We start from the raw sequence: 15667 nt of genomic DNA on the forward strand, positions 1-15667 counted from the left end.
CTAAAGTGAGAGCATCTGGTAGCTAAGTTGACATAATTTCTTTTTTACTACTTTTCTCAATTTGTTAATGAAACTTTCAAATTTTCTAACTTTTTAAGCCTACTCATTTTCTGAAATTTATTATATTTGTAACTAGCACAACATAGCTGAGTACTTTTTCTCCATTAGAGCTTTATTTTTTAGTTTGGTTTCTTTGGTCATGATTAAAACTCCTTAGAACATTTAAAGGAATTAGAACTAATAAATGCTTACTTACTATTTCAGAAACCATTACCAACTTGAGATATTAACAAATAAGAAAATGAGACAGAGAGCAAAAGTAAAAAGAAACAAAGTGCTCAGTTAATCTATGAACCATATAATCAGGCCAGAAAAATCTCAAATTGAAAATTTAAGAGATACTTTTAATAGTATGAATTTCAAAATAACTCTGATATTGAACTCTAAATCAGTATTTTCTTTTACAGCTCAGCTAAATTTTCAAATACTGTGGAACATTAACTTTGAATAAGCCCAAAGTTAATGACATTATAGCAAGTGGTTCAGTGGCCTGCACATAGTTAAGTATTCAATGTTAGTTGAGTGAAATGCTGTGAAATCACTTGGTCCATGGAAAGTTACTCTCTCTAAAAGAATAAAATATCTTTTGCAAACTCGTAACTAAAAATTTATTCTTCCTTTCAATTCTTCAGCTTGAAGAGAATGGCTAATAGCATAGAAATGATAAAATTTTCCTTTTAACCATCTCCTCAATTAGTTTTTTCTTTTTCACTACTTGCCAGTAGCATCTAGTCTAAAAAAAAAATCCTCTTAGTGAATGTTAACAAAGATGAATAAAGGAAATCCACCTTTCAAATAATTTTACGTATTTTCTGTAAAGGTCCTTACATTATAGGGTAACTGCTTTTTTAAAAAGTGTGTAATGTATTTGAAAAAGAAACTACTAGATAAATCATTTAATTCTAATTCCAAAAGAAAAATGTCTTATGATCTTTGTTCTCTGAACATTTCAACATCAAATATAAAAACCTGATATCCTAAATATATCATCTGTTCATGTACTAAAGATTCCCTTCTTCAGCAAAACTTAAATTTTTATTGTATTAAAAACTACTACATATCCTTATCTTGTAGAATTATTATTTCAGCACAGTAAGCATCAAGTACACAATAAACACTGTTACGTATAACTTAAGAAAATATAAAAGACAGAAATGATAAAATTGGAATTTTTTTTGTTTGCCTTACCTACCTTTAAGCTATTGCTCTTGCAGATACAGCTAAACATACCCCAAATTTAAAAGCACCACTGAAGAACATAATTGTGTATGTAGAATTATAGTGTAGAATATATAGTTTTCTTCTCTAAAACTAGTATTAATTTAATTGTGATAAAGTACTTACTCTAAAAGAGGTGGAAGTATTTCACAATTCAAAACAAAATCTCTGCATTCTGCATTGTCACCAGCAATATTACCAAGTGCCCAAACAGCCTTAGAAAAATGAGAAAAAAATATTCTGTTACAATATCTTAAATAAGATGCTCTCTCTTAAGAATGAGATTTTAGTACAAAATGAACAAATAGTTTCCAAGATGTTAAAAAAAAAAGTGCTAGTAGGACAGTAAAGAAAGTTTAAAAGTACCATTTACTAATATTTTTAACCAACTAAAGGATAGGGCATTAAAATTTTTTCATTACATACTAGTGAAATGTTTATTCTGTTCAACAAAGAGATAGTCTGTCTACTCTGAATCTACATGGAAAGACAAAATATATCAATTTAGTGAATTTTGCAATTACCTATTCTAGAGGTTTGCTCCTATGCCAAGTAATCCACTCACTGGGAAGGGACTCATTTGTAAAAGAAGGGAAGGAGAAACAAAATATAGGAAAGCGAAGTAAAGCTACTACAAGAATTAGCTTTGATTGATCTCTGAAAATAAGTTTAGAATTAGTCCAGGTTCATTATAATTTTTTAAATAATTTAGGTAAAATATCAAATTATTCACTTATTAAATTTCAATTAAATGACAAGTTATGCAAAATATCATTTCATTATATGCTCGCTTCAAATTTTTCAAGTAAGTGCAAAAGTAGACATAAGTTACTTTTTCAATTGGGAAAATTTTAACATTTAAAACATGGGTTAATAGGGGCGCCCGGGTGGCTCAGTCAGTTAAGGCTCAGACAGTTCATTCAGCTCAGGTCATGATCTCAGGGTCCTGGGATCGAGCCCCGCATCAGGCTCCTTGCTCAGTGCAGAGCCTGCTTCTCCCTGTCCCTCTGCCTGCCTCTCTGCTACTTTGCTCACTCTCTCTCTCTGTCAAATAAATAAAATCTTAAAAAAAAAAAAATGAGTTAATATTTTTAACATATTTTTACTCTAGGCCTAAGTTTATTTTCTATCTTTTAAGAAAAATCTTTCACAAGACAGGCGCCTTAACCAACTAAGCCATAGAGCCCACCTTAAGAAAAGTCTTTTTAAGTAATGACACTTCTCACCCTGTGAAGTCTAACATTCTGTTGGTGGGGAAATTAGTATGTATAACTTCTTTGGAGGTCAACTTTGAAATACATAATAAGAACTTGAAAAATTTTTCTTTTACCAGGGTTAAAGTCATTTTTCCTAATGAAATAACCAAGACACACATACAGATTGATAATGATGTTCTTTGTAATATTAGTAAGCTAGAAATAACTCTAATATATAACTGAGAAATATATAAAAAATTATGGTTCATACCTGACTAGATAATGAGTAATCAGTAAAATTGTCTTGGAAGAATAAATAATGCCATTAGAAAAGGCTCCCAATATCAATTAAGTGGGGGAAAAAGAACTCCGTGTGTATATATATATAAAACTAAAACAGATGAATATATATATATAAGATATATATAAAACTAAACAGATGAATGGAATGGTAGATCAACAGATCAATTTGCCATAAAAATAGTTCAAAACAAAAATACCAAAACATTTTATTTTATTTCATTGGTACAAAGTACATGTGATTACATTTTCCCTATGAGAATTTATGTCTATTTAAAAACAGTTGCATTGAAAATAATGTGATATTTTAAAAAGAAACAACAAAATAATCTATGCACATGCAAAGAATAAGGAGTCAGACCAGCCCAGGTTTAAAACTTGGTTCAGCCATTCACTGTGACTTTGGGTAAATTACTAACTTTCTGAGTCTCAGTATGCTCTTTTATACGCAGGAATAGTAATTTCTGATACCTGAGATCACACTTACAGAGAACCCAGGATTATGCCTGAGACAGTTAATTCTGGCTTCCTTCTAATTTGACACTGAAGAGAAATTACTACATTTTAACAAATGCAATGCACATGCAACTCTGAAGAGAACATTAAAATCTAGTAAACATAACCATTCAAATTAGAAACATACCTGCTCTTGCACATCTTCATGCTCTGAATTAAGAAGTTTGATAAAAATTGGAACAGCCCCAGTTTCAATCACTACCTTGGTATGCAGAAAAGTTCCAGATGCTATATTAGTTAATGCCCATGCAGCTTCAAACTAAGGAAAAACAGAAGTAGAATAAATGAAAGCACCAACGAATTGTCAGAAAGAAAGGGAAGAAGGGAGGGAGTAAAGAGTTAGCTGGACAAGCCTGAAAGAGTGATTTATGATTAATAAGATTAATCAGATTTCATAAATAAAACCCCTTAGTTTTAAAAAAGGACTCAATTTGGAAAAATAAAAACTGAGAATATAATGAAAATTTTCAAAATCATGAACAATAAATGAACATATCTGAAATTATATTTCCCAGAACTCCTAATGCTTACTATTTAGTGAGCCAGGTGTCCTAAAGCAAGCAGTTTAAAAATAAATGAGACACTACTAATAGAGCAATAGTACATTTATGGAACTTAGAATCGTAAAAGGTACTTTTGTTTCCTTAGGGATGGATCATCTAGTTCCAACCTCCTCATTTAAGAAATTAAGAAAAGTAGAAGGCCAGAGACTTAGATGATTTGTTCGAAGTCAAAAAGTTCACTATTAGCAGAGCCACAGGCAGGACTTGTATTCCTGTAAGCAGCAGAACCTCTGAAAAGCCACTCATGTCAATCTACTTAAATTTGGATATACTTAAATGTGATGGATTTGTAACGGAAGAAACAGAAAATTCAACCCATGGCTCCCAAACGATAAACTAGTGAATAACTGAAAATGATCTACAAATCCACAGGCAAACTAAGGAGTGACTATAACTTTAAAAATATTTGACACAGACAACTCTTCACATGAAAGGTACATATCACTATGATTAATAATATAAAAACACATCCAAAAGCATTACTGAAAGGCATGAAAAGTAGTTACTATTATGTGTAAGACTAAATTTTTAAGGGAGGAATTTATGTTGGAAAAAAAAAAAAGACCATAGTACTAACCAATTATAAAGAAACAAACTAAAGAACAATTAAAAGTTTACTCCATAAAATTCTCCTAGGTATCCCCAGGAGAAAGCATTAAAGAAAAATGGTGAATTCACAAGCTGACAAAACAGATAATTAAGAACAAAAGGAGTGATATGAGTAAGTGGGGAATTGCAGCAAACTAGAGAGCATGACTATGATTTTTCTATAAAGAAGGGAAAAAATGAAAAAATGGAAGTAACTTTCTAAAGTGGGGGGGGCGAGGCACAACTATTCAGCCCCACTAGACCTTTACTGTGTGGCAGCAATGCCAACTCTTCTGATTTGTCAAAAGGCGGCAAAAATCTGGATTTTCATATGAAATTCTCCAATATTTTAAAGGCCAATATCTAATTCACATTTTTAAAACATATGCAGGACAAACAAAACTCGTTTGTAGGCCAATATGGCCAGTAGGCCATCAGTTGGGAGATCTCTTCAACAGACCAATAATCTGAACTAACATATTTTATATGAATGTGGGTAGTATGGCAAAGCTATAGCTATCCCAAGACCATACTGTTGAATTTCATTAAGTTTTAACTTCAGTGATTAATAAATGCCAAAGTCCCCAACGTTCTTCTTGAATACTCTATGCTTTTTGCACATGCTGTTCTCACAACAATTAATTTTCCTCTTTTCAGGTTCATCCAGAAAAGGTTCATCCTCATGACTAGCCACACAATACTACATTTGTGAAGTCGTCTTCAACTTCCCCTACACAGATGAGTTATTACACTGTGCTCCTAAAGCACTTTGTTTATAGCTCTGTTATAGCACTAAGCATACTATGGCATCACAGATCTGTTTACATGTTTGTCTTTCCCAACAAAGAGTGAAGAATGTCTGCAAAGGAACAATATTTTAATTTTGTAATACAATGCCTTACACACAATATATGGCTAAAACTAACACTCAATTTTATTTATTCATATTTACTCATTTCCTCTTTCATTCATTTAGAATTAAAAAGCCAAATAATAAACTAAATATCAGGAGACCTGGGTTTTAGTCTGGACTTGGGGCTTAAATATGAAGCAAATGGACTAGAAGTCATGACCTCTAGCCCTTACAGAGCTAACACCTAAAGACTTTGAAAACTAATGGACAGTATCACTATATATAACATAAAGTGGCTTTTTCCTCAGACATCCTTATTGTAAACACTCTCAAAATTTTTCAGCATAAAAATCATGATAGGTAATATTCATGTGTGCAACACATTCCTTTGCTTATTATCTAAAATGTGAGCTTTCCCAAATTACTCAGATCAGTGGAACACTATTCTAAGTTGTAATTTCAACAACTATTATTCAAATACCAGTAACAATCTTCCATTACTGACAATAGCACCGATAAACTATGTGCAGGTCTTGTGCAATTCCTGATAGATGTAATTCCACACTATATTCCTACTTAAGAATATATATAGCAATGAAATCAGGAAAGCAATCTTTCTTTAAAAAACAATAAATATTTGTGAACTTCAGTAATTTACTGTTAGCAGCCAATTATTTGGAAGACATAACTGACACTACAATATAACTGAGAAGTAATGCTCATTTGGACAAATCTAACTTTGGTCACATTTTTAGTAGATTTTATTGATTTCATTTTTTTGGGTTTTTTGTTTTTGTTTTTGTTTTTTTTCCAAAAAAAGAACTAATCAGACTAATGTCTTAAAAGGTAAAAGAGTTTATATTAAAAAGTTACAACTCTAATTAACTAAGAGCCAAAAAAAAAATCTACCCATTAACATTTTAATTTGAGGTTTTCTAAAATGAAAAAGTTATTAAAGGTTAACAACTACAAAATTTTTAACATTACAAATGACTTTATATAGTTTTCCCAAAATTGTTTTAATGAAATAACAGTCCCTAGAAAAAACTAGCATTGCAAACATGACTAAGGCAAGACAGGTGGCACTACCTTTTCCTTTAATTGCCAAGTATTTCCTGAATGTTTACAATATATTTAGTATTGTAGAAGTTCACTAGAAACTTTAATCATATGTTATTTCTGGAAAGAGATTAAGAAAGAAAACTTTAGAACTCACCTGTAAAGTACAATTTTCATTTCTTTCAAGAAATTTCACAAATCTCTGTACAACTCCTGGTTTCTGTATAACCTGATCAATTGGTGGATTAGGTTCTAAAAATTAAAAAAGAATTAAGTTATTACATAGACACAAAAAGACAATAACCTGGTCCCTGTGTCAATTAACAGGATGCACAAAATAACTCTTTCCTAGGTTTCAATGACCAAGTTTAAAAGCCTTAGGTGGATTTAACTGAAGTAAACAAATGTTCTCATAATTGCAATGTTTACTGAAAAGCAAATTCTTTTTCATTAATCACAGTAAGAAAAATTTTAAAATATTTTCTACACAAATATTTAAATATTATAAGTTGAAGGCTATTTAGAATGTCATCTTCACAACATGGAGTATTTCAGCCTAATACTCAAAACACCAACTGACAGATAATCTTCCCCCTAATCTTTTATTAGTATACCCCACTTTCCAGGGATGTCTCCTTCCCTATCAGCCATTACCTAATGCTTCTCAGCCAAATGATATTCTATTCTGTCGGGGTATCATTCTATTCTGTCAGGGTATCATTCATTATTCACAGAAATACTACTGAACTATATAGGATTCTTCATAAATTTTCATGAAATGCAGAGGCCTTTTGAGAATCATAAAATCTCTAGGAAATTTTAAAACAAAGATATGCAAAATTAAAACCAAGCTATTTCAGCTACTGGCAATCTAAGTATCTATCAACAACTCTTCCTTCTCTCTTGGCTTCAACAAAAAGTATGCTCCTGTGGTTCTCCAGGAACTTCTCTGTTAGTGCTCCCTATTTATATAACAAAAAGGATAAAAAAGACTTCTTTTAGGGTTCCCTGGCTGGCTCAGTCAGTACAGCATGTGACTCCTGATCTCAGGGTTGTGAGTTAAGCCCCACACTGGGCATTGGAGCCTACTTTAAATAAATAAATAAACTTTATAAAAAAATAGACCTTACTTACAAGTATATTTTAAAGAAAAATTAAGACCTACTGACTTACTGACAATGAAAGTGTCTTAAAATAAAAAATATCTAATAAATAAAACTCTATTATAGAACCTTTTAATATCAAATAAGCAAGCATATTGAAAATAATTCTTGCCTTTAGAAAGCAGCTTTCTAAATTTCTGTGTTGCTGTTAGCTGCTGATCAGCATTGTTAGAAAAAATCATCTGAACCATATCTGAGGTGATAACTTCTTCCTAAAACATAGAAAGTATAACTTATCATTTAAATATTTTACGTGAATAATTGTTGCTATACCTACTACTTCTGAAATATTGTTGAAGTATAATTTGAAATACATTTTTGTATATCTACCTCCGGAATGGGCACAGTGGAACTGATATCTGGATCCTGGATAGGACTTTCTAGCATAGATTCATCATTTCTGGGCAAAGAGACATTTCTGCGTTTGAATAACTGTAATAAAGAGAAATCACTTTATACACTGGGCTTTCCATAAAACACTGAATTCCCATAGACTTATATTTTTCATTTAAGTGAACAAAACAAACTGATCATTTAAAATTCTAAATATTTAGTATTTCTCAATCACTGTACCATGAAGACCTAAATTATCTTTGAGAAGTTAACTCTCCTGGTTTGGTTAGCTCTTACCTGCAGATTGCTTTGGGTCATTCTTAATCTCAGATCTTTAACAATGGCTGGTCCCATAAGTGGAGTACACATTTACGTTTTATAGCATTTGAAAAAGCACATATGTTCACACTGGTATATGAGAAGTCTAAGAATTTTTCTAAGAAAATCTTAATAAAAAAGCAAATTAGTTACATGGGAGAAATACTGTGGTATATTAATAAACACATATCAGATTAATAAGGAATAGAGAACTCTGAGGAAATATGGCCCTATCCTTTTTATTTCAGGAATGAATAAAAATTAAAAAAAGGAAAGAGAGGAGGAATGAGGCACAGTGAGGTCACTGAGTGGGATTTATGGATACATTTCCTATATCAAAATAGAGAAGAAAAAAATCTGGTATATTCTTTTTGATAGCTAAAGAAATACTGCTCTTCTTCAACCAGTATACAGTTCTTTCTAATCATTCATTCAACAGATTTTTTTTTTTTTTGAGTCCCTACTATAATAAAGTAGGGACTGTGCTAGGTACTATAGATAGGGAGATGACGAATCATATTTCTAAAACAGGCCTTTCTCTGGGGCGCCTGGGTGGCTCAGTCGTTAAGCGTCTGCCTTCGGCTCAGGTCATGATCCCAGGGTCCTGGGATCGAGCCCCACATCGGGCTCCCTGCTCTGCGAGAAGCCTGTTTCTCCCTCTCCCTCTCCCCTTGCTTGTGATCCTGCTCTCACTGTGTCTCTCTCTGTCAAATAAATAAATAAAATCTTTAAAAAAAAAAATAAATAAAAATAAAACAGGCCTTTCTCTACTTTCATCACTGCTAGTTCTTTCTACACATCAGTTTTTAATTCATGCATGTGAGGACTACACCCTCTTAATTATAAATACTTCTAAATTTAAGTATATCTTGGAATGAAAAATATTGAGATGCACTCTTTGAACTGTTTTTCTATTCCTTATGTCACATATATAAAGTTCAAAACAGAGAAGGCTAAGAGAGCTAGATGGCTGATGAGACTATAGAAGGAATAGTATGAGTAGCATAGGAAGAGGACTAATTAGGAGCAAGAACTATGAAAAACACAAAGCAACAAATGAATACAATGTTTTTGGCGGGGGAGGGCAAATTTTACAAGGACAAATGGAAGTGATCTACATAGGCTCAATAGTAAAAATTTCTTAACACTGGGATAAAATATGATTAACATAAAGGTTTATCAATAAAACAGAAAAGCTGTTCCCTTCAGTGATTAGAAACAGCACAGGATTCTGATTCATGAATTACTCCTGGAGTCTAGTAAATTAAAGAACAGATTTATTTATATTCAATTTCCTAAAAACACTTTTTCATTTTAAATTATCTAAAAATAAGCAATAATAATGTAACTTCTAAAATCTATATATTGATGCTTCTGTGTTAAACATTTAAATATTTTAAAACACCTACCTGCTCTTCCCTTTTTTGTTTTCGAAGCTGTATTCCTTCTTCTTCTCTTCGTCTACGCATCTCTTGGGGATTTAGGGCTTTATTCTTGTAACTTTTCATTCTATAGTTATCTTTCCCTGGACTAGCCATGGCATCTTAAGGTTAGGAAAGAAGAAAACAGATACTGATATTCTCAAAACAACATGAGATGTTTACTAGGAAAATTAAGTTCACGCTTACTACTTAAATAGACTGACAAAATCAATTCTGAAAATTATGTACAAAGAATACATTTCCCTCATTCCCATATCAAAATTGGAGCAAAGTGACCAAATATTTTTGGACTAAACTATCAAACAAATAATAGATTTTGGTCTGAACACAGATAAAGTCATTACCCTAACTTCACTGATTTTAAGATACCCTCCCCAATGCCTGGTGTTTTAACCTTTCTGAAGTGGGATGCATCTTAAAATCACTGTCACTCAGGATATAATCAATCATGAAATAGTTGGGTAAAAAACTTCTACAGCTCCTGGCAAGATCAAAAGATAGCCAGAGTGAAGTATCTTATTTTCAATGGAATATGATCTTAGGCTTCAATAAGCATCCCTCAAATATTTTGGGGGGCCTGGCTTCTTTAATTTACTTAAGGTGCTGTCTTCAGAACTAAGGCTGCATAGGTCATGACTTCAGTCATGACTGCAAAAATAATCTGCAATACTAGGGTATAATTCTTTTTAAATACTGAAATACTTGTATACTTTATTTTAAGTAGTTTTATTATAAATGTATTTGAAAACATTAACATTTATATAAACATATTCTTATAAGTATATTTATAATATTTTACATAACATTTTACATTTAAAATAATAAGACAATTTTACTTTTAGAAACCAGAGAGAATGTTGTGATCAATTAACACTTAGGAAGTAAACAGAAGAAAAGGAAAGGCTGGCATTTATCTGCCATCTCTGATGTCGAAGACAGACTACTGAACTCGTAAATTATACTCTAAATAGTAAAGTACACTAAAACATATGCATTAAATCCTGAGAGAGCATAGAAGAAATAGCAACTAACTGTGCCTTAGGGAGCTCTGATGGTTATCTTAAAAGAGCAAGAATTTGTCAGGGAAGAGGATGAAAAGGGAAAATCGGGAAGGAAGAAGCATTTCAAGCAGAGGGAATATATGCAAAAGCAAAGGGTTCTTGCAGAAGACTGGCATAAACACAAAACAGTAAGAGATTAAGCGTGCCTAAACGAGAAGATTTGTGGGAGAAAAGGCAGGAAGTAAAGCTAGAAAGGTAACTAAGAACACATATGGTTCCTGCAATCAGGCTGAGAAATTTGGATTTGGTCCTAAGTAACAATTAAAAAAATTGAAAAGAACATTGTTTCAAACTTTGATGATGAAGACCTGAACTAAATTAGCAGCTGCACTGAGACTGGTTGATTTCCGAAACACTGCAGAAATTGATTCAATAAGAATTAGAGACCAAATAAATGTAAGGAATATGTGGTCAAGAAGAAAAAGGAGATTAGGATGACTCCATGGTTTTTAGCTTGATCTATTTCAGTATGGCAACAAAATAAGCCAAGACAGGAAATAAAGATGGAGTATCAGAGTGATGGTTTTGTTTGATTGCCTGCTTGTTTTTGAGGTGAAAACAATGAATTGTTTTATTTTTAAATTTTTTAAAAATATTTTATTTATTTGTCAGAGAGAGAGCGAGAGATGGAAAGAGAGAGAGAGCGGCAAGCCCAGGGAGAAGCAGGCTCCCTGCTGAGCAAGGAGCCCGATACGGGACTTGATCCGAGCACCCTGGGATCTCGACCCAAGCCAAAGGCAGATGCTTAACCGACTGAGACACCCAGGTGTCCCTATTTTTTAATTTATATACAGTAAAAAAAAATCACTCTTTTGGTATAAAGTTCTATGAATCTGACAAATGCACAGGCATAAAACTATCACAATCAAGATACAGAACAGCTCCATGACCCCTAAAAAACCTGGTCATGCTGCTCCTATTAACCCCTCTCCCACCCTTAATACCTGGTAACCACTGATTGGTTCTCCATCTTCACAGTTCTGACTTTTCTTGAATTTCACCATAAATGGAATAATAACAGTATATAGTCTTAAATTGGCTTCTTTTATTTAGCACAGTGTATTTGTGAGATCCATACTGTTGGCATATATAAATAATTTATTCCTTCTTATTGTTGAGTAGTATTCTATTGCATAGATACTCCACAGTTTATCCATTCATTAGTTGAAGGACATTAAGGTTGTTTCTAGTTTAGTGCAGTTATGAATAAATCTGTTATAAATATTCATGTACAGGTTTTTGTGTAAATATAAGTTTTCATTTGTCTCGGGTAAATATTTAGAAGTAGGACTGATGGATAACACGGCAAGTGTATGCTTCACATTTTATAAGAAACTGCCAAACTGCAAAGTATTCCATCAGCAATGTATAAGACTTCCTGTTGCTCTATGCTCTGCCTACACTTGGTATTGTCATATTTTGTTGGTAATTGTAGCCATTCTAATAGATGTATAGTAACTTTCATTTTAAACGTGTTATACTTATAAAATAGGGCACATACAGGAGATTAAGACCTAGGACGGTTAAAAGTATGGGTCAAGGGGCGTCTGGGTGGCTCAGATGGTTAAGCGTCTGCCTTTGGCTTGGGTCATGATCCCAAGATCATGCTCAGCGGGGAGCCTGCTTCTCCCTCTCCCTTTGCCTGCCACTCCCCCTGCTAGTGCTCTCTCTGTCAGATAAAATCAATAAAACTTAAAAAAAAAAAGTTTGGGTCAAAACTCAGGATCATCCAAGATCATGCAGAGCTATAAAAGAAAGATGGCCAAGGGAGAAATCTTGAGAATGTTTGTTTACCTTTGAGTGGGGTAAAGGAAAGAGCAAAGGAAACCAAAAAGAAATAGGTAAGAGAATCAGAAGAAAGTAAGAATCATGAAAAAGAAAGGAATTCAAAAGACAAAGGAGTATTTCATTTGTAGTAGTACTAAAAACAAGCCACTCAATTTATTCATTCATTGATTCATCCAGCAAATATAAGTGCCTACAATAAGCCAAGTACCACATGAGGCATAAGATTTGATAATTACTGGTAAAGATAGGGAGAAAAATTTCATTAGTGGTGGAGCTAAAAGTAGAATGGAATAGACTGAACACTTCAGAATGATTTAAAAAGTATTTTGTGCCTTTGAATCTAACACATGTAAATTCTAGCAATTAAAGTATATTTATAATCAACCAAAATCCTTCCTTATAAAGTATTTAATGAATTGATTTCAACAATATGTGTAGACCTACAAATACTTATCATTAGAAACAGTTCAATCTAACTTTATTAGTAATAACAATGTTCAGCATTATTCCCTAAGTATTTCATATATAAAAATTCTGTCTCATTAATAAGAGGTTAGGCTCTGGGAAGAGAATAACAGAGATGAGTTCATTGTAGAGCAAACTGGGCTTCAACATTAGTTGTTGAATTATGCTCAATAAGTATAAAATATTTCAGCAAAATGAAATGTTCACAGCAATAAGCCTCTTAATATTTATCACCTACATTAGACTTTTCCAGGCCATTGGCCTCTAACAGCTTCTGATCACATATCCTCATGTATGCAAAATATATTTGTGCATTCATCTTCAATGTTTATTTATATACAAGTATTACTAATCTAATAATCTATCCCATTAAAAAAGTAAAGAAGGGCATGTGTTGTGATGGGCACTAGGTGTTATACGCAACTGACGAATCATTGAACACTACATCAAAAACTGATGATGTATTATATGCTGGCAAACTGAACATTAAATAAATAAATAAATAAATAAATAAATAAATAAATAAATAAATAAATAAAATTAGTAGAAAATTTTTAGAAAGGAATACTTTTAAAAGGTAAAGAAACAAGTTTTAATATTTTCTCCCCATACCTGATTCAATTACCTTGTGCCTCCACAACCTACACACTGGACACTTCTTCTAAAACCATTACTCTAGGTGACCACATTAAAACCTTTAATATAAATATGTTAACCAAATAAAATCTACCCCCAACAACTCATATATCATTTGTTCCTTTTTCTGAGGTAGTACTAACTTATTTAACACCTGCATCCTCACTGCAGTTGCTTTAAAAGGGACATAAAGTCCAAGAAAAATCATTTCTAAAGGTGCCTGACCCAACAGGATTGTTCCCTTTTCTGGAAAATAACTTTAAAAGACCGTATTTCAAAGGTTGCTATCTCATACAAGTTATTTTAAATATAAGAAATGCTATTCAGATACTTCAAATCCGCAACAGAGGGATTTTTTTCTTTTTTCAGTCAAAAGCTTATTTTTCACTCAGCTCTTTCAAAAACTGTTTTGAGGTTGGGAAAGTAACTGGAATTCGAACTTCTTTTAGTATCTATTAACAGAACTTCTTGTGTCTCTAAAGACTCCATTTCTACGGCCTGGGTGCATATTAGTACAATTAGACATCGGTACCAAAGTGCTGACTAGAACCCCTACAACCAAACAAGCAGTACTTAAAGACAGAAAGGGGAGAGCTGTTTCTTGTTTACCAAGGAAGAAAGTCGCTTTATGAATCACTGAGTGTAATTAAGAGACATCAAATCAGAGGTTTAAAAAAAAAAATTGTAAAATGTTTTAAAAGCCTAACAGTAAATGCTGATGTCGTATTCTTTTGAAGTATCACTATCCCGTTTCACAGCTTTCAAATCCTTCATCTCTTAGGCATTACCGAGGAAACACTTATTAAATTTTCATCTTGGAAGGGAGCTGACAGGCTATTAGAGAGAAGCATCTAACCCACCCCTGCCGGCGTCCACACTGAGCCTTCCCAGGCACCTGCAACCAGGTGGAGGAAGGCAGCTGGCGGAACGCGACGGTGCGACAATTACCACCCGCCCCAGGGCCACCACTGCCGTATTCTGGACACTGTGGAACTTCTAATATGCTGCGGGACTCACACAGACGCTGAGTCCCAGGAGTGAATGGCAACGTTTGACAAGACCGGCCACCGAGAACAGGAACTACCAAGGCGCGGAGAAGCAGAACGGCAGGAGGATGAGCTCGGCTGCTTAAGGCTCCTTCCGAGGGCCAGCCTGGCTGCCTGCGAGGATCTGTATTCCCCGCACCTTCGCGTCAGCAAGGAATAGGTCCGGCTGCCACGCCCCCGCCACCGCGGTCTCCCTCAGGGGAACCTGAGGAAAAAGACCTGGCAGCATGGCCTGGTCCTCAAGCCTTCGCAAGGAAAGGGGTAAATAACAGTGGCCCCTGGAACCAGTAACTCCCAAAGGGACCAAACCCGGGGTTCACCCAAACTGGCCTGTGTCACTCCCACTTACCCATTAATGTGGCAATACACGGTGTCTTAACTTCCCAGCTCCCGGTTGCGGCGTCCGCTGCAGGTAACAGTGGGGTCGCCACTCCGCCCCTAGCGTTGAGCGTAACGACAAGGTTCGCAACTCAAGATGGCGGCTACCTGCGCCCCTTCCCCGAGACCCCGAGGCTCGGCTCCCAGAAGCCCTTGCATGCGGCGACCGCAGTGGTGGCGGCTGCGGCTGCACCGACCGGCGGAGGGGCGGAGAGAAGCGAGCGCCCCAGCTCCACACCGAAGGAGGAGCCGGCAGCTGCGCTAACTCCGGGATTTTAATAGGGCGCGGTCGCGGTGGCAGCACTGTGTCCTACTGCCCTACTCCTCTGTGCATTCATTCACTCATTCGTTGGTTTAGTTTGTTTATTCGGTCCTACAAAATAGTATTGATGGAGGGCCTAATCTGTGCTAGGCACTGTTTTAGATATTAGAGCTGCTATAGTGTACACAACGGAAAAATTCCAACCTCGTGGAGCTTTGCAGAGGCTCTTTCCTTCTTCAGCTGCTTTAACCTCTTCCTGTATGTCCTGCTCATTTGTTTCAAGCTTTTCAATTTGCCATTTATTTAAAATTTGGATTCTATAACATCTGTGGATTTTTAACAAAAAGGTAGTCACTGATATATGAAATAAATACTTCCAAATAAAGAATTCTAAATTATTATAACACACATAGCTTTGTAAT

At 34.3% G+C, this 15667-nt stretch overlaps 1 protein-coding gene across 2 annotated transcripts in view; it reads right to left on the minus strand.

Annotated features, from left to right (window-relative positions):
- KPNA5 (karyopherin subunit alpha 5) overlaps positions 1–15188 on the minus strand; it is a 50512-nt gene extending 35324 nt beyond the window's left edge. For both annotated transcript variants that reach the window (XM_078054820.1, XM_036082265.2), the window contains exons 1-7: positions 14955–15188; positions 9577–9710; positions 7847–7948; positions 7629–7728; positions 6511–6605; positions 3418–3549; positions 1405–1493 (exon numbers count right to left, since the gene is read on the minus strand). In XM_078054820.1, the coding sequence (XP_077910946.1) occupies positions 1405–1493; positions 3418–3549; positions 6511–6605; positions 7629–7728; positions 7847–7948; positions 9577–9710; positions 14955–14958 (656 nt within the window). In that variant the 5' untranslated portion in view covers positions 14959–15188. The remainder of the gene's footprint in view (positions 1–1404; positions 1494–3417; positions 3550–6510; positions 6606–7628; positions 7729–7846; positions 7949–9576; positions 9711–14954) is intronic.
- Positions 15189–15667: the final 479 nt, after the last annotated feature.

The sequence above is a fragment of the Halichoerus grypus genome, chromosome 9 (genome assembly GCF_964656455.1).
Source record: "Halichoerus grypus chromosome 9, mHalGry1.hap1.1, whole genome shotgun sequence".
NCBI classification, from domain to species: domain Eukaryota; kingdom Metazoa; phylum Chordata; class Mammalia; order Carnivora; family Phocidae; genus Halichoerus; species Halichoerus grypus.